This window comes from Anastrepha ludens, chromosome 2 (genome assembly GCF_028408465.1).
Source record: "Anastrepha ludens isolate Willacy chromosome 2, idAnaLude1.1, whole genome shotgun sequence".
In the NCBI taxonomy this organism is placed as follows: domain Eukaryota; kingdom Metazoa; phylum Arthropoda; class Insecta; order Diptera; family Tephritidae; genus Anastrepha; species Anastrepha ludens.
In genome coordinates this window covers 67947576-67967455 of record NC_071498.1, presented here as the reverse complement: position 1 = coordinate 67967455, position 19880 = coordinate 67947576, and the positions used below count along the sequence as shown (strand labels likewise).

The following is a 19880-nucleotide window of genomic DNA, read 5'->3' as shown; positions in this document are numbered from 1 at the left end:
TGTGAATGCCGTAATCGGAGACCAACCACCTATTGCAGATGAAGAGTTCCAGCTTCCCCGTGAGACACGTGTAACACTGGCACAACTAAGTTCTGGATACTTATGCAGAATTGACCCCGACATACCAAAAATATATACGGCGTGTGACACCCCGCACGACACTAACCACCTTTTCACATGCCCCCTAAAACCTACTCATCTAACACCCCTCTCCCTCTGGACCCAACCCGTCGAAACAACATATTTCCTGAACCTACCTTTAGATGGGCCAGACGAAGACGACCGGTGATATATCCTACACTGGCGGGGTTTCTATTACTGTTAAAACAACAACAACAACCTGCAAGTCACATTCGGGCAGCTTGCGATTCGTTTCTGGACCGTCATGGTCAAGGCGAAAGGTGGTCATATCGAGGAAAAGTAAATTGATTCTTAATTTTGTATTATTTTCAAACATTTTTTACTTTGTATTGAATAAAAGTAATTTTCCACACTAAAATTATGGCCTTTTTAATTGGTTACACTTCGAGTGCTGGACCCTGTATAACAATCATAATAATATTTTTTGAGTTTTACCATAATATTGCAAAAATTAAAGGCTCCGACTCCATCCGCTACCCCCTCACTTGTTTTGAGAGAAATATGACGAATTTTCCAATGAAATTCACAGGAGATGTTCATTTCGTGCTTATTTTGCTAAAACTAGCACCAACACTATTCAGTTAATAATATATTAGTTTTTAAGTTATTTGTTGATAAAATTTGTACCTTTTACCTTCACCAAATTTTGATAGAATAAGTGCACTTATCACATTTATTTTAATAAATATTGAAACTATATTAAAATACACACACGTTTTTAACTCTTTTTATTTGTTTATACCACAAATTAACAATTTATATTGCATTTTTAATTCCAAATTTTCGCCTGCGGCGCTTTTTTTTTAAATATATATACATATGTATATATATATATCACATATATATGGGAAAATTTGGAATTAAAAATCGCGCGATTTTTTATTCCAAATTTTCGCCTGCGGCGCTTTTTTTGCTTTTTTTTTAAATATATATATGTATATATATATATCATATATTCATAATATAGTGAAAATTTGGAATTAAAAAGATATATATCATATATATATATCATATATTCAAAATGCATACAATCAAACATACTTTACTGAAAATCAAGCATTAATATATATATGTATATAAATATATACATATATCCATAAATATACCTATATATATATATATATATATATGTATGAATAGACGTATATAATATAGAAATAATTTGTAAAATTTTGTATTTCTATTCATTTATTATCTTCTAAAATTGTTTATTTATACGATGTCTGGCAGCACTTCGGCTGGTTGTAGTAACCAAAATAGGAGGATTCTTGGTCAATTTTACAATTTTTAAACTCAAATAACTTAAAAACTACAAGCCGCCTGGGGGTGAGGTTTTCACTTTTAGAAAGTAGAATACCCCCCCCCCCCCCCTTATACCCCTCTTTTGAAAAGAGGCGGGGGACCGAATGGGTATTTTCCCAAATTAAATGAAATACGATTTTTTTTTTTTAAACTTTTGCAACATTTGTTTAAAACAAAGCTTTTTTCTTGATTTTCGTTTTGTATCCTCGCTACTAAGAAATTTAAAATAAACTAACTCTCTTAATTTCCCTGAGGATGCCATCTTTTACGTGTTTTATCTTTGTTTACTTGGCAACGCTATTTATAAAAATGACATCTATTCGCTTCACGTGTTGCTTATGGTATTCTGCGGCAAAACGTGTGTGGAATAAAGGTGAATTATTTCAATTATTAATTTATCTTATATTAACCATTTATTAAGGTCCTCAGCTTTGTATGCAGAAACCGGCATTGTCAGTTTTCAACAGAATGGCTTCTATCACCGATTCGGCACTAACTGATAGTGCTCCTAAGCGCATTCGTAGTAGTACTCCAGTAATTGGGACCCACAGCGGCACATTCCATTGTGATGAAGTATTGGCATGTTTTATGCTTAAGCAGCTACCGGAATATGAAAATGCCACTATTTTTAGAAGCCGGGATGATAAAGCCTTACATGAAAAATGTGATATAATTGTCGATGTTGGCGGGGAATTCGATCACCAACAAAAGTTGTACGACCACCATCAAAAAAGTTTTGAAGAAACATTCAGTTCATTGCGTCCAGAACTGGGAGACGAATATAAAATTAGGTAAGCAGATATAATTACCAAGTTTTATATCAAAAATTATATTAACTTATTACAGACTCAGCAGTGCAGGCCTTATTTATGTCCATTATGGTGAGCGGATAATAGAAAGTATTCTTCAAAAGCATAAAGAGGCAGCATTATCGCCTAAAAATTTAAAATTAAGCTTCATACAGATATATCAAAATTTTATTAGTGAAATAGATGCTATTGATAATGGAGTGCCCATGTACGAAAATGTAGGTGAGCCTCTATATAGAATATCGACACATCTGTCATCACGTGTTCACAGGCTAAATCCGTCCTGGGAAGATGTGCGATGTAACGAAACCGAACAAAAACTATTTGAACAAGCTCTAGAGTTGGTTGGCAAAGAGTTCGTAAACAATGTTTTGGCCATGGCCGGCTCATGGATCAGGGGTAGAGAGTATGTTCGAAAAGCCTTAGAGCAAGCTACATCTGTTTACGAAACTGGTGAAATTTTAGTACTGGAACGTTTTTGTCCATGGAAGGTACATTTATTTGACCTAGAAAAGGAATACAACGTTGAAGGTATCCCAAAACTTGTATTATTTTCGGAAAACGAGCATAGCTGGCGAGTTGCAGGCGTCCCCATTTCACCCGCCAGTTTCTTAGGCAGAAAGTTCCTACCGCTCCCTTGGCGTGGTTTGCGAGATGAAGAGTTATCGAAAGTGGCGGACATACCCGACTTGATTTTTGTTCACTCAACAGGATTCATAGGTGGCGCAAAGACAAAGGAAGCTGCTCTGCAAATGGCGTTGAAAAGTGTTCAATGGCAAGATAAATAGAAGATATATAAGAGTTAGTAGCTAAAGATAGGTAAAAATTAAATAAAAAATCATGCTTTCAAAAAAATATATAAAATAAACTATCATATTGTACTTTTCTACTTCTCGGCATCTCAGAAAAGGACTGCCCGTGAGATGGGTTCCAATTTTCCAGTCGTGCTAAGATCAGTATCCCACAACTTAAATTATTTCATCTCCCGCATTAACTGCCATATTTTTTTCTTTTTTTTGTATAACGTAGATTTCAATTTGAACAGAATTGTATGGTCTAACTTGCTAAGGAAATCATGTCTTAACTCGATCCAATGTAAGATTTTCCCATGAAATAATTGTTTTAGTACTAATGTAACCCAAATTAACTCATTTCCTAATAAGATTGGTGATATTATTGATTTCATGCTTGTTGACGAGGACTAATTGTTTTAATTATAAGAATATAAATTTGTCATCTGCAAGTATGATAACCTCCCTCTCTTTATTTCTTCAATTGTGTGATTTCCTCTCCACCTGTACTAATCTTTTCATTTCAGTAACACAAATTTTAACTCAGTCATTTTAGAAATAAATTGTAATTATGTTTTTCTATCTAATGCTATAAATATAAATAAGGAATGCTTTTTTATTGAATATTCTTTAGGTTATAAACTGCAATCCACATCAGCTGCATAAATTACCGTGGTTTACAAAAAGTCCAAAAAAGTTGAAAAATAAAAGAAACAAATATTTTAATCTACAAGTCCACTAATAACCTAATAAATTTTTAAGGGAAAGTACTTGCTAAATTACTCTATGACGAAGATAATCTGAAGGCAAAGCCCAAAGCTTAAGGCTTAATGGAAGTACATTCGGTCCTTGAAAGGGTGCTCAAATATTCCAACCTGTATGACGTTTTGATAAGCGCTCTGCTAATTTGTCTGACACAGTAAATTGTTTTGCGGACGTTTTCAAATCTAATTTTGTTAGTGATTCTGTGGATATTGATGTGTTTACTCTCTCTTTTTTTCAATCTTTCCCCCTACCTTGAAGTTGTTATTGACCGTTGGAAATTGGGTTCAACTAGATCGATTTAAATCTGATAACAAAAATTATGGTATCGCTTCTCTAAATTTTTCGAAAAAGTAGTTAAAGACAATTTCAATTAAAGAAATAATTTAACTCAACATGGTTATGTCTGTGGTTAGCAAATTTGCAGTTTTCGCCAAATATTATTAAGAGTGTTATCAGGTAGATAATGAGATTGCGATCTTATTTCATCTTATTCATAAGAAAAACTTTATATTTAGTGTTAAGAACTTTCTGTATATCTAGTCTGTAAGGTTTTATAATCATAGACTTAATAAAGAAATGAAATGAAATCCATTCTGTAGACATTAGTTTTAAATGTTTTCGTTTTTAAACTTGCAACAACTGATTCGACTAATTAGAAGCAGATTCAAAACAGGAACATGTTTAAACAAATAATTTAAAAATACCAGTTCGGTTGTTTTTAAATTTCTAACATTTCAATAAACTTTCAAGGAATTTCATAAACCTCCGCAGTTCAGTTTCTGTAAGTAAGTTTCTTTCGTAAGTTTTTGTAATTACCGTGCATGGTACGAGAACAACCGAGCTTAAGCTTCGGCCATGTTCACAACAAAAGTTCTTTCAGCCTCGTTGATTTTTAATCCTTCAGAAAATCAAAACAGCCTTTGGGATTTTTGCAGTAATAAATATTTGCATTTTCATTTTATTCACGAATTGGTCACTAATCTTAAAAAATATCTGTCGCCAAATTTTTTTGAAAAAAATTTATTTAAATATCTACCTGTCATCGAATGTGGCTAATGAGTAATTGTTCAGTGCCACAAAGTCAGCTCTATACTGATAAATAGTACCGCTTGCAAGTTATGTAAAACTGAGCTATATATTTTTCCTTTTTTATCTTGTATATAAATATTTTATGAACAACTAATATTTTTTTAAATTAGTTTGAACAATTGATGAACATTTAAAAAAATGTTTGTGTAATATTTCTACGAACGCAATCAACTCAACAATTAAGAAGTTAGGCAGCACATATGATGCCTTACTTATTCGTTCCCACGACAGTCGGTTCTACGTTACCGGTTGGTTACCACATTGGTTTGTGTAATTTTTTGACGACTTTTGCGAAGTGCACCGAAAAGGGGCTGTTCATAATTATAGTAGTGGTTACATTAAAGGAAAAACAAAACTGAATAACTTTATTCAAAAATGATTTTTTGAGTTCTTCATACTCAATACAGTTTAATATTTAGTTACATATCCTTTATTTTTAATAACGGCTGCGCATCGGCAGGGCATGGAATCGGTAAGGACCTGACAACGCTTCAAGGGGATTTGAGACCATGCTTCCTGAACCAATTGCTAAAGCTAAGCTTTGTTTGAAGCATTTGCAGTTGCTATAACCTGCTTAACATCTCCCCATAAGTTTTCGATCGGATTAAGATCTGGGGACTGAGGTGGTCATAGCATAAAACAATTTTGCTTTTACATTTGACATTTGTCCAAGTGAGCCCTTTAGCTAGGGCAGCCATTTAACCTAACCTAACCTGCTTTCGTCTATCCACAATATGTTTCGCCACTTTTCTGCGGGCCAGACCAGATGAGCATTTGCAAATCTGAGTCGTCCTTCCACATGCTTCCTAGTCAAAAGGGGTACTTTTCTAGGACTTCTGGCATTTAGATTTTGCTCAATTAGACGGACTGTAAATGTGACTGACCGAGAGATTTCGCAAAAGTAATCAAAAGCTTACACAAATCAATGCAAAACTAACGGGATTTAATCGCTATTCTCTTCCTTGCATCCTATTCTTAGCACACAAATGAACACGTGTTCATTTAACACTGTTTAACATGTCGAAAAATGAATATGAATGTTGTGAGGCGCTGCACTACTATATTTTTGAACGCAGCTGTATGTATGGAGATTGATTATGCTGATACAACAACAACAACATGCCTTACTAATTGAAATCTACCTATGTCGAACAAGATTTCGATATAAATTGTTTCTTATATGCAATCATACATCTTAGTTTTAGGTTTAAATATATATAATCTACACTTTTCGAGTCAAGGCTAAGTTTCCTGCAAGTTAATAAATATATTGAGTATCGGAAGACAACGAACATTTTTTTTTAAGCTTTTGAGCTTACGTTTGAAGCATTTTATTATATATAATATAAATTTTACTTTATTTATATTACTTAAATCATAACGGCAAAAAACAAGATTAGTTGGTTTTTAGTTTTAAAGGTATAAAACATTTTATTTCCAATAAATGTTAAAATTAAATTCCATTTTAATCCATACGTGTTTTAATTTGTTTTTTTGTAATTTTATCCTTTTCAATTATATATACACTCGCACCCCAGCCGCTGATAGCGTCACGATCGAAAGCGCTTACCATAGCCTGCGAGATCACCTCTGCTAATTCTGCCGGTTCTAGGTCTTCCTTCCATAACGTTTCACACATACCATAAAGTTGTTCCGAACAAGTTCCTGCAACCACGAAATCATCCGGTTTATTTGGACAACCAATAAGATCCATGTTGCAAATAAAAGGCTCTAAAGTTTTCGGATGCAGACCAGCAATGACTGGTTCGATAAAATATGGGCCGAAACGATGTTCATACAAAAAATTAGAAATCATTGAGGAAAAAGGTTCCGGTGCCATTTCACGGTTTTCTCTATCCTCATATAACTTCTTGCGGAACATGATGCGATCGTGCACAGTCAGTATATCCGTTTGTAAACCAACAAGTCCCAGAAATGTGCGAGGATTGACCTGAAATACTTTCTCAAAGTCTGTACTAATAGTTTGCGCTTGCACACCAAAACGGTGATCAGTTGCTATTGCCACACAGTTCTTGCCGCGCATCGCGACAAGACAACCACCGTTATACGCCATAATCGACATTTTGCAGCTAGTTTTCTTTAAGATTATTTCGAAAAGTATAAACTAAATAATATCTCGGACAAGACAATGAAATATCGTTTAATGAACAAGATGACTTTTTGTTTCTATCTGTCAAACTAAAAAAGTCAAAATTATGAGAGGTTAAAATAACAAAGTTGCCAGTCCGTTTCAATAAATACTCCCTCGCAAATTTTCCTCAACTTTGAGTTAAAACTCAAAATTAGTTTAATTGATATACACAAATATATTTAAATCAATATATCGAGGTAATATTAAAAAAACACGGCAAACAAGAAAAGAACAGCAAACAATTTTGTTGTTTTACTATTAAAAAATGTATTCCTTGTTATTATTATTGTACGTTGTTCTTGCTGTTGTAACAGCATTAACATTCCCCATACATGGACTGGGAATGCTGCTGGAGTGACAGTCCTTGGCCAGATATAAATCCGGGTCGTTCCGGTAACGTAGAACCGACTGTCATTGGAACGCATATTTTTGACGTCGATAACAATGCTTGTTGTTATCGAATCCCTTACTTCTTACGATAAAGTCTTTACGAACATTTCCTAAGTGGAACCCAATGGGTCCATTTTAGCAGTTCTTTAGCTCTGCTATATATCTTCAAAAATAGTCTTAAAGGAAATATATATAACATTTCAAAACGTTCATTAAACTTTGCAAATTCAGCGGCCGGCGTCATACATCGAAAAATTTAAATTTTATAAAAATCTAGCATTAGTGGTAAAAAAGAAAAATCGCTAAATTTCATCATATCCAAAGGAACAACAAATTCGCTTGAGTTTCGTGACAGCCGTTGTCTGACGTCTAGAAGTTGGTGGAACGTGAAGTGAGCACACTGAACGCAATTCGGTACGAAAATAACGCAACGATCCATAAAGAAAGAGGTCGAAAAAGAAATCATTTGTTTTATTCGAAATTTTACATAGCACTTATTTAAATATCGATTCGACATATTTGCCGTATATTATACAAAAATTAGCGACGCCCAGAAGTCTACAACAACCTCCACACAGCCGGACAACGCAGAAACCGCTTCGGTGGTCGACGTCAGTACACCTATCAGTGAATCCGCTGAAATTTCAAACCAAGTCAGAATGGCTGAAGCCGTTGTTGATGAGCGTCCGCCGCTTCCGACCCGTTTCTATTGCCACATGTGTAGCATGGAAGTAAACATTCCAAATACTGATTTCACCTGCCCACATTGTTCTGGTGGATTTGTGGAGGAGTTGCCAGCGTTACCTAGTACAACGAGCGCCAGCAGTAGTACATCTAGCCTAACTGATGGTCCCAGTAATAGCAGTACCGATGCACCTGGACTAAATCGCCTAGTTGATTTGGATGTTATTCGAGGCGAAATTGAAACGTTGTTAATGTCACGAAATGGACCTATAGAAATTGCCATTGGTCCAGCAAATAGACGCAGTAGCATGCTTTTAGGAAGTGGGGCTGGTGGCACAAATGCGGGCAGCAATAGCGGCGGAAGTGGTGGCCCTGGCGGTGGTCGAGTGCATCCACCGAATCTAGGAAGCTTAGACACCGTTCTCCTTGATTTTCTACAGTCGCTTTCCGGTGGCGATGACGGTTACTTTGGAAATACGCCAATGTTTTTTATGGGCAATCCCGGTGATTATGCGTGGGGTCGCGAAGGTATCGACACAATAGTAACACAACTGCTTAATCAAATGGAGACATCTGGACCACCACCCTTGCCGAAGGAGAAAATTGATGAAATACCCAAAGTACACGTAACCTCCGAAGACGTGGAACGCAAGACTCAGTGCTCAGTATGTTGGGAAGATTTTCGTCTAAACGAGATAGTACGAAGGCTCCCTTGTACACACATTTACCATGAAAATTGTATAGTTCCGTGGTTAGACTTGCACGGTACATGCCCCATCTGCCGCAAATCTCTAAGCGATGGGGAAGATGCAACCGAAGGTGGTTTGACAGGTGGCGGAGTCATGGATAGCAGTATGACCGAGATCACACAATCGGACGATACAACTATGGAAAGGGTGGGTTTAAATGATAATGCTCATGGCAGTAGCAATAGTGATCCGCAACCAATACCCGCAAGCGCAGGTAGTAGCTCTAGTCAAACTGAAAACCAGCAGCAACAGCAACAAAGCAATGTTTTTGGATTTGATGATAGCGCTGTGGATTTGGACTAAAGAGTTTTTAGCTACGCAGCCTAAAACTTTTAATACAAAAACACTTTATATATAAAACATACACGTTAATGCATTTTGGCGAAATAACGGTAAAGATAAATAACTGCAAGAAGTGTAGCTAAGAATGCTATTTAAAAATTTTACATACATATTAAGAACATGCATGCGATCGTAACTTTAAATACCAACAATAAACCTTCGTACTTGACCCAAAGCATATTTTTTGCAAACTTTAAATTATGTAAAAAAACCAAGACACAAAAAAAGTGTTCCACTTGAAATAAAATTATTTAGTTCTCAATTTTTAACTTGTTTGACAATTTTTTTTTTTTGAGATGATATGCATTGTTTTCATTATCTAGTTAAAGTCAGATGAACTGATCCAAATTAAGATTTAATTAACACAAATACAGTAAGATAAGATTAACTAAAAATTTAAAAATATAATGCATACCTACATATATACTTAAAAAATGTACCAGTGGTGGAAAAGATGATGTGGATGTTGTTGGCATAACTAAACTATGATCGGAGCTACATACATATACATTTAATGCATATACACTTACTAATATTGTATAAAATAGTTTAAAGTGCATCGGCAGTCAAATTATTGTAATGTAATGAATAATTATAGAGAGCGCTTAATACATACAAAGATGATAAGAAATGGTATAAAATTGGAGCCCACAGCCGACCTAATAGACCGTAAAAGAAATCGAAGTAATTAAAAATATTTAAAAGGAATAGAATGGTCACGTTAAATTGGTTATTACCGTTGCTCTATTATTTATACATTAAATTGTATGAATATACGTATGGAGAAAATTAAAAATTATTAGCAATGTTGATGTTCCGTTCTTAACTAATAATTTAGATATATTAAATAATACCAGCAAAATTAATGAAAATACTTTTTGTTGTTGCTTTTTCAATTTAAATATGAAAAGAAATGTGCGATACTAAAAACGAAATATACCTACAATAATTATAATAAAGTAGTACCGATTGTATTTATTGAAAATGAATGCATGCATTCCATATAAAATTACAAAGATAGAAGAAGTCTACCCCTGAAAATCGAAGCTATAGCAAAATCGATCAATTTTAATGGGTTCGCATCCAACGAAATTAGAGAATTTGAGTTAATTGAATGGTGTGCGTGCAATTTTCTGGCCAGGTACAATTCACGTGGTTCCAATATGGCAGCAATCATGGTAAGCTAAGTAACTTTTTAAAACCTACTCTTATTATTGCCAGCCGAGAAGGGATCGCCATTAAAAGAGAACAAAAAGCAGTTATATTTATATACATATATGTTTATATACATATATGTTGTATATGCATGTATACAGCGGAATATACATTTACCTACAGTAACCGACAAAAAAATAATAGGGCACTTATTTTAATGACTTCAAGTCAATGTAATATTAGTAAATCAAATTGTATTAAACAAGTAAGTTTTAAAGTAAACGGCTGTAAATAAAATGGGAAGTGTGAAAAATACAAAATTGACTGAAGTTGATAAGACCACAATTTTGGCGTCGCGATCTAAAAAATTAAGTCTACACGCAAAATTTGTAAAAAAATAAGTTTCGCCAAAACTGTTGTCGGCAATTCAAAAATATGCAAAGACCGGGTCTTTGAAAGGTAAACCTGGTTTTGGACGACCGAAAAACGGCCATATTTAAGGATGACCCATTAAACGAATTAGCTTTCATGACCGCTCCAAAACAGCTGAAGACCTAAGGAGTGAATTTCAACCATTAAATGGAGTAGAACTGTATATCGGCATCTTCTAGAAATCCGACTATATTCCCATCGTCCCGCCAAAAGGCCACTTTTGACAGATAAAATGCGTCAAAAACTTCTATGGGCTAAACTGCACAAAACATGAATCAAAGTGAATTGAAGAAAAATAATGTTTTCGGACGGATTAAAAATTAACCTTTTCAGGTTAGACGGAATGTTTCAAACTAACTGTTAGGCAGGGGTAGTAGTTGGATGATTTGGGGATGCTTCTCCTATCATGGCATAGGAAAACTCACCTTGATAGATAGAAATGTGATCGCACATAAATACCAACATGTCTTACAGAAAAATCTGATTCCTTTAATTGAAAAGCATTTTTCCTATACGGACGTGTCATCTTTCAGGATGATTCTTTACCATATCAGGGAGCCAAATCAGTAAGTAATCCTTTTTTTATTACATAACCTTATTGGAATTTGTTTTCCAATAAAATATTTATTCACTATATTATATAGCCAAAAAAACAACTCTAGGCGAAATTTTTTTGCTAATTGCGTCATTGCACCCATACAAGGTGATGGTTGCCTTCCTCACTCTTTTCTCAATATTGGGCTTCCATGGGAACTTACTGTCTAGGTACTTCACCTTGTCGGAAAGCATCAGCGGAGTGCCTCCTAGAGAGGGAAGTTGAGCTCTGGGTATTTTATATTTCCTCGTAAATAGGACGAGCTCCGTTTTGAGAGGATTCACCGACAGGCCGCAATCCGTTGTCCATCTAACAAACTACGTTCAGATATCCCTGCATCAAATTGTACGAGTATCCACAAATTTTCCTCTAGCAATTAGTGCCACGTCATCTGCATAGGCAATTACCCTGCAGCCCCCTCTCGCCAGCTCCTCCAGCAAGTCATTCACAACAACAACCCAGAGAAATGGTGAGAGAACACCACCTTGCGGAGTGCCCCTCCTCACCTGCCGGCGGATGGAGATGCCGCTCACCCTACCACGACTATTCTGTCGCTAAGCATTCTTGTAAGGTCAGTTCCGACCCCGCAAGCTCCTTCTTAAAAAGAAAATAAACTCCTCAATCTCTTTCACAATTGTATGCAGGGCAGATTCCACCGATCTACCCCTCCAATAATCATGTGCGTATATGTGACAACCGACCCGAGGAATTTCGCTTCTTATGTGCAAGTCAATCAGTCTCTCAAGGGTTTTCAGCAAGAAAGATGAGAGACTGATTGGACTGAAGTCCTTAGGAGTGATATGAGCTCTTGCCTGCCTTGCGTATAAAGACAACCCTCACGGTCCTCTATGATCTTTATATATAGCTCCTGGCTATGCAGCTCGTATAGATAGGGCTCAAAAAACAGCATAATACCTCCGCAGATTTCTGCATTTTCGCAGGAATGATGCTGTCAGGACCAGGTGACTTGAAGAGTCCAAAGGAGTCAATGGCCCAAGCCAAGCGGCGCTTATCTAGCAACCAGTCCCGGTCCCGGATGCAGGTTGAAATACTTTCCAGGCCGATGCTGCTGGGAAAATGGGCGTCGAGAAGTAACTTCAGTGATTCTTCGCCGCTTATCGCCCAACGTCCCAATTTGTCTCTTAAGTACCAAAAGAGAGCGGAACTCCTCGTGAGTACTCGTCTAAATCTGGAAGACTCATGGCAGCCCTCTACGCTCCAAGAGTCCCTCTTAGGCTTCCTAATTTCGGACTTTTATATTCTTAGCACTACTTTATACAGTTCCCATTCCGAGCGAGACTTTATTCTTTTAACCCTGTTAAAAAGGCGTATACATGAGGCCCTAAGCTCAGAAAGTTCCGCCTTAGTGGACGGTTTTTCCTTCCTGGAAATTGTTTTTATTGGTCAAGACGTTTTCAGGGCATTGTTGCAAGCTGAGGTGAAAGTCTCCACCAATTCGTCGATCGCTTCTTCCGATAGATCTACATTTTCTCTCGATGCTTTGGGGAGTAGGTTCAGCAGATTTCTGAAGATTTCTAAGGTTCCTGTAGGAGGATCTTATTGGACGAGTTTCAGTGAGGGAGAACTGAATATACCTATGATCCGAGAAGGAGTGAGCTTTTAGCATCCTCCAATCGGAGATTCGTTTTATCAGTAAGAAAGAAGCCAGAGCGAAGTCAAGCACCCCGGATTCATACTGGAAGTCGGTTCCGACTTTCTCTCAGTGTCTTCCTTGGTCGCTGCCATGTGCGTCGATTTCTACGCTTTACCTCCACTAGTGCCCCCCCGGGCAAAAATTTTCGAGAAGGCGATTTCGCCTTCCTGTCCTGAAAGAGGTGGTTTTGGGATTCAGCTCCAAATTCCCACTCCCATCTGAAATTTTCTGTAGGGTTATTGTTTTGTTTGTTGTGTTGTTGTTGTGTTTTTTGTTGTTCATTATTTTATTAAGTGGGTCCCCACTCGAAGCCGCTATCCAAAACCGTAATGTGTAGTCGTCTTTAAGGGAGCCGTAGCAGGGAGGCCACGCGAATGTTGACGTTCAGAGCCAGACCGCACACAAAGACGCGAGTCGGCTCAACCGCACCTACACTACCAACCCAAGAGAACTAGTCCAAATCCGAAAGCGGGCGGTCGTCACCGTTCAGGTTTCCAAAGAAGGAAGGCCGTTGAGGCGGGGGATCATTTAGCGCTACCCAGGGTGCACCACGAGGAGACGATTTTTCTTACACCCCAAAAAAATTAAAGCCGTACGGCTGGTCGATCTTTTTGGAAAACATTGCGTTACCGAAGTAAGGGCGTTGTCTTACCGTACTAACTTTTCCAAAAGAACTTTTTGATGATCAAGTGGGAATAAATGGCTGACTAATGTAGTGTCTTTCAAGCTGAACTAATGACAATAATGAAAGCCGTGACACTGGTAAAGTGTGATGCGATACCTGGAGATGATATCTACATTTTCACTGATAACCCTCACAAAGCTGTCGACATCTAAGATAGCCATGAAATGCCGCACATTTCTTAACGAGAAGGTTAATTCGTTTCACCTAAAGGTAAAATTGAAGGTAACTGTAGGGCCGATAAACTAGAGAGACTCACCACCAAATTGACCGATGAGCACATAGACAGTGCCGCATAGGCAATCCCCTACAAACATGTAAGCTACTTATTTTTGAGGAAATCGTAAGAGCAATGAATAAATACAATACAAAACCTACACGATGAGGCCCTTATGCTGCCTGTTAAGGAGCATAACAAATTGCTCCGTAAGCAGCTTCTGCTAGAGTGTTACCGCAGGCCCCACCTATCCAGACACCTGCTCGAGCCTGAGCCACCTCCCAGGCACATCAGGAGGCATTTCCTCAACTACGCGGACGAGATCTTAGACAAAACAAACAGACAGCTACTGGATCGGACAGTGTACAGACAGGCCATAAACGACATTCGTCGGGGGACTCTCACCACCTTCTTAAGCTCCCAACCCCCGAATGCCGTTATCGGAGTCCAACCACCACCAATCGCAGACGAAGAGCTCCAACTTCCCCGAGAGTCCAGTGTAACCTTGGCACAATTACGTTCTGGATACTGTAGCAGGTTAAACTCCTACTTATCCAGAATCGATTAGGACATACTAAACATATGTCCAGCATGTGAAGACACCCCGCACGACACTAACCACCTTTTCACATGCCCCATTAAGACCACTCATCTAACACCCCTCTCCCTCTAGACCCAACCCGTCGAAACAGCTAGTTTCCTGGGCCTACCGTTAGATGAGCTCGACGAAGACGACCGGTGATTACGCTACACTGACAGGGCAAAGGTACTGCTACAACAACAACAACATCAATGGATAAAGATGGCGTAATGAAGCCACCTGCATAATCGCCCGACAATTGTGGCGGACTCAATGCTGAAAGTACAAAATATCTGCAAAGCCAAAAAAAGTATAGTTTTAACATATTGATTTCAGTTATTACCGGGCACTGCTTAATATGTAAGCACGCCCAGAGGATAGGTGTGGAAGCACATGACGTCTGCAGAAGCTGTCTAGATGAGAAGGGGAAGAGACGTACCTTCTGTGCCATTGTCTTGCTTTATCCAGTCGTAGATTTACCATTTTAGGTAGACAATTTTTTAATGGATTGGAAGATCTCAGTTCTGCGGATATCAGAGATCTTCTAAAATTTTTGAAAACTACACACTGATTTTAGGAGAGATTAGGACAAGTTCCCCATACGGCATCACAATGGGCTATAACCCTGAGTGTGTCCCACAGGACAACCGCTCCAACATAAACTAACCTGAGTGGGAACATCACAGATTTATTTAGAAAAGATATGGTTGCTATAAAGACATAAATGAACAATTAAAATAAATTGTAAATTTCAATTAGTCCAGTCAAAAGAGACAAAAAAAATAGCCAACTAAGTAATTTTAGGAGTATGCGAGTTTATGGTTTTATTATGTAAACCCCATCACTGTGAACTTAAATTTGAGTTTTCGGGGTCGGGGGTTGTGTCCTGCGGCCGCCATCTTGGAAATAAGGGTGCAACTGGTTTTTGCGATTATCTCGTGAATTTCGAAAGCTACGAAAATTTTGTAAAATACTTTTTTGTAGATAATAATATTATCTACAACTTTCATTCAAAACTTTTTATTGTAAAATTAATAATAAAAAAGTTATAAACAAAATTACGCGAAAAATTAAGGGATGAATTGTTTTAAAGCGAAATAGCTTTTTTTTTATTGATTTTATGGAAAATATATATCAGAGCTTTTTTATAGAGCATTCTTTTGTGAACATTTTTGTCTATAAGTTTTTTCCGCTATCTTTATTCAGTCGTATGTTTTTGAGCTGCTAAGCGGAGCAACCAATACATTAGCGAAGCGCGTACATGATTAGGGGGCGTCCATAAATTACGTGAGATGTTTAAGGGGGGGAGGGGGTCGAGTCAAATCTCATCTAATCTTACGTTGGAGAGAGGGGGGGTCTCGGCAAATATCACGCAATTTTTTTTCTGATTGAAACAAAAAAATTGTACATGCTTAAGATTTAATCTCAAGTGTAATCGTAGTATGATTAAGATCATTCACTAATTCGTTCGAAAGAAAATAATTTCATTCATACTTCGACGTTATACATTACTATTGTCAAACCACCATATTTGTTTTATACCAAATAGCTCAATTTAATCTGAATTTGCGGTACAGTGTAGCCCGTCGGTTGTTTTCGCGCCACTATGAGCCGAACGCCCTATCACTCAGGTTGACGTTTGACAATTCCGGACTTTAAAGAACATGACGGAAAATCATTTGCTCCATTTCTAATACGAGTACCGATTCAACCGCTGAATGCCTTCATCAACACGCCTATTGATCTCTATTGCCCAAGTATACGTCATGATTTAGAGAAAATATGCTGCAGTACATGCGGTATTTACTTCGCATCTATCACAAGAGCTGCAGAGCACAGGAGAGCAGCTCACATTGCACCAGCTGAGCAAGCGCATATGTTCCGCAAAGTGCGACCCTCACGGATTGTCACAAGACGAGCTAATGAGTTACTGTGCGCAAGCGTCAACGGCTTAGAGTGGCTAGATTAGAACGAAGTTGAAGGATCACATGATTTTACTGAAAATCATATGGGCATGTTGGCCCCAATAGTCTCTCTTGAAACCGCGCATGATTCTCCATGGACTGAATTAGAGTAGATATTCTTTTTTTAATCGCAGTAGTTACGATTTAAGTCTTCTATTGTTAAATTTTTATTACACTTATAACTCTCAGCAATATTGATTACTAGTCTTAACTAGTCGTAAATAAAAGCACGAAGCAATTTTTTTTCTTTTTACAATAACAATCCAACGCGTTTACATAAGAAACCCACATTTTGAAAAATCTCACGTGAGATTGGGGGATGGGGGAGGGGGTTGAATAAAATCTCACGACATCTCACCAGGGGGGGAGGGAGGTTCAGATAATTGAAAAAAACACCTCACGTAATTTATGGACGCCCCCTTACACAGGCCGACAAAATTTAACCAACATTCAGACCCAGAAACCAGACTATATATTTCCGAAGGTTTATGATGCGCTGAATCCAAATCTGGCCTCAGAATTGCTCTATCAGCTCTGGTTTTCGAGATATCCTAACCTAAAAGTGCAAAAAACACCATTTTCGCCCATATTTGAGGTTATGTAGCCTTGCAGATGTTTTCTTTCACCAAAATTAAAGGATGGCATCTTTAAATACAAGCCTTCTTTTTTCAAATGGCGTTTTGTTTGCTCAAATATAATTTTTTTTCGCAGAGATATCGCATATTGAAATTTTCATGTTTCGAAATTTTCCTACACCTGAAAATCGATTAAGATAACATAGACATGATATAGTCGATTACTAATTTGAATTCAGTCTTATTTTTCTTAAAATTTTGTCTCACACCATAAGTGTGCTGACTCACCACACCCCTACACTATCTAACCTTTGGGTACCGAGTCACACACAGCCCTAACCCCTAGAAACCACCCCTTTCATACCGCGAGCAGGCTAACCCACAAACTCCAAATTTACATATGTACTATTAATCCATATATTTCAGGCCCTCAAACCCAAGAAAATTAGTAAACGACTATATCATGTCTATGTTATCTTAATCGATTTTCAGGTGTAGGAAAATTTCGAAATTGGTTAAATTTTGTCGGCCTGTGTAAGGGGGCGTCCATAAATTACGTGAGGTGTTTTTTTCAATTATCTGACCCTCCCTCCCCCCCTGGTGAGATGTCGTAAGATTTTATTCAACCCCCTCCCCCATCCCCCAATCTCACGTGAGATTTTTCAAAATGTGGGTTTCTTATGTAAACGCGTTGGATTGTTATTGTAAAAAGAAAAAAAATTGCTTCGTGCTTTTATTTACGACTAGTTAAGACTAGTAATCAATATTGCTGAGAGTTATAAGTGTAATAAAAATTTAACAATAGAAGACTTAAATCGTAACTACTGCGATTAAAAAAGAATATCTACTCTAATTCAGTCCATGGAGAATCATGCGCGGTTTCAAGAGAGACTATTGGGGCCAACATGTCCATATGATTTTCAGTAAAATCATGTGCTCCTTCAACTTCGTTCTAATCTAGCCACTCTAAGCCGTTGACGCTTGCGCACAGTAACTCATTAGCTCGTCTTGTGACAATCCGTGAGGGTCGCACTTTGCGGAACATATGCGCTTGCTCAGCTGGTGCAATGTGAGCTGCTCTCCTGTGCTCTGCAGCTCTTGTGATAGATGCGAAGTAAATACCGCATGTACTGCAGCATATTTTCTCTAAATCATCACGTATACTTGGGCAATAGAGATCAATAGGCGTGTTGATGAAGGCATTCAGCGGTTGAATCGGTACTCGTATTAGAAATGGAGCAAATGATTTTCCGTCATGTTCTTTAAAGTCCGGAATTGTCAAACGTCAACCTGAGTGATAGGGCGTTCGGCTCATAGTGGCGCGAAAACAACCGACGGGCTACACTGTACCGCAAATTCAGATTAAATTGAGCTATTTGGTATAAAACAAATATGGTGGTTTGACAATAGTAATGTATAACTTCGAAGTATGAATGAAATTATTTTCTTTCGAACGAATTAGTGAATGATCTTAATCATACTACGATTACGCTTGAGATTAAATCTTAAGCATGTACAATTTTTTTGTTTCAATCAGAAAAAAAATTGCGTGATATTTGCCGAGACCCCCCCTCTCTCCAACGTAAGATTAGATGAGATTTGACTCGACCCCCTCCCCCCCTTAAACATCTCACGTAATTTATGGACGCCCCCTAATCATGTACGCGCTTCGCTAATGTATTGGTTGCTCCGCTTAGCAGCTCAAAAACATACGACTGAATAAAGATAGCGGAAAAAACTTATAGACAAAAATGTTCACAAAAGAATGCTCTATAAAAAAGCTCTGATGTATATTTTCCATAAAATCAATAAAAAAAAAGTTATTTCGCTTTAAAACAATTCATCCCTTAATTTTCGCGTAATTTTGTTTATAACTTTTTTATTATTAATTTTACAATAAAAAGTTTTGAATGAAAGTTGTAGATAATATTATTATCTACAAAAAAGTATTTTACAAAATTTTCGTAGCTTTCGAAATTCACGAGATAATCGCAAAAACCAGTTGCACCCTTATTTCCAAGATGGCGGCCGCGGGACACAACCCCCGACCCCGAAAACTCAAACTTAAGTTCACAGTGATGGGCTTTACATAATAAAACCATAAACTCGCATACTCCTAAAATTACTAAGTAAAATCTTCTTTTGACTGGACTAAATCGCTTGGATCACTTTGAAACCTATTTTGAACTTTTACTGATTCCAATTATCAAGCAAGGCAAATTTAGTATCTAAGGAGCCATTAAAAACAGTTACTTTATTTTTCGCAATTTTAACAAGTCTGACGTCAGCTCCCTTCGGAATACAAAACAAACAAAAGTAGGAGAAGTTACATTTTTGTGAAAATTCAGTGAATGACTTGGTAGTATTGCGATTTGTGAGATTTAAACTAATCAAGATAATGCAAACAGAGGGCGGCGTGTTAAATTGTTAAAGCACAATTGCCTTTTTATGCGGAAGACGCCGTGGCTAGAAAGTATGTGTGTGTGCGTATAATTTCTTGTGTTTGGTTGTTTCCATTGTTTTCGCCTACTCTTCTTCTTCACAAACAGTAATTCCCCTTCCCCAGCGAATTCGGAAGGCGCAATCTTCTACTCTATCATTCTTGTCGATTTCATTGTGAAATATGCATAATCTGCGTTTTACTTAATGTCTACAGAATTCAGAAGGTGGCGCTTTTCGAAAACCGCGCTTTAATTTTTCACGCTGCGCTTTAAAGTGCTGCGTGATAAATTGTGAAAATCACAATAACAATATCTCGAAATGCATTTTGTTCCTTTTTTGTCGTTGATGCCAAGGAAAAAAAGTATGTGTG

The 19880-nt window shown here is 37.4% G+C and overlaps 3 protein-coding genes across 5 annotated transcripts; 2 read left to right on the top strand and 1 right to left on the bottom strand.

The window, feature by feature from the left end:
- The first annotated feature begins 1716 nt into the window (after positions 1–1716).
- Positions 1717–4425, top strand: LOC128871729 (MYG1 protein). 3 transcript variants are annotated; one of them, XM_054113721.1, is made up of 4 exons: positions 1717–1816; positions 1865–2234; positions 2290–3071; positions 3158–4425. In XM_054113721.1, exons 1-3 carry the CDS (start codon positions 1753–1755, stop codon positions 3038–3040), a joined length of 1185 nt encoding a protein of 394 aa, XP_053969696.1. In that variant the 5' UTR covers positions 1717–1752; the 3' UTR covers positions 3041–3071; positions 3158–4425. The 3 variants fall into 3 exon arrangements, with proteins under 3 accessions (XP_053969696.1, XP_053969695.1, XP_053969697.1); XM_054113720.1 differs by having other exon boundaries at positions 2290–4425; XM_054113722.1 differs by having other exon boundaries at positions 1738–1816; positions 1873–2234; positions 2290–4425.
- A 1868-nt stretch (positions 4426–6293) lies between these two features.
- Positions 6294–7099, bottom strand: LOC128857930 (proteasome subunit beta type-3). Its single transcript, XM_054093790.1, has one exon. The coding sequence runs from the start codon at positions 6978–6980 to the stop codon at positions 6363–6365; it is 618 nt and encodes a 205-aa protein (XP_053949765.1). The 5' UTR covers positions 6981–7099; the 3' UTR covers positions 6294–6362.
- A 452-nt stretch (positions 7100–7551) lies between these two features.
- LOC128871727 (E3 ubiquitin-protein ligase Iruka) lies at positions 7552–10176 on the top strand. The gene has a single exon (XM_054113719.1). It carries the CDS (start codon positions 8099–8101, stop codon positions 9173–9175), a length of 1077 nt encoding a protein of 358 aa, XP_053969694.1. The 5' UTR covers positions 7552–8098; the 3' UTR covers positions 9176–10176.
- The last annotated feature ends 9704 nt before the right edge of the window (positions 10177–19880 follow it).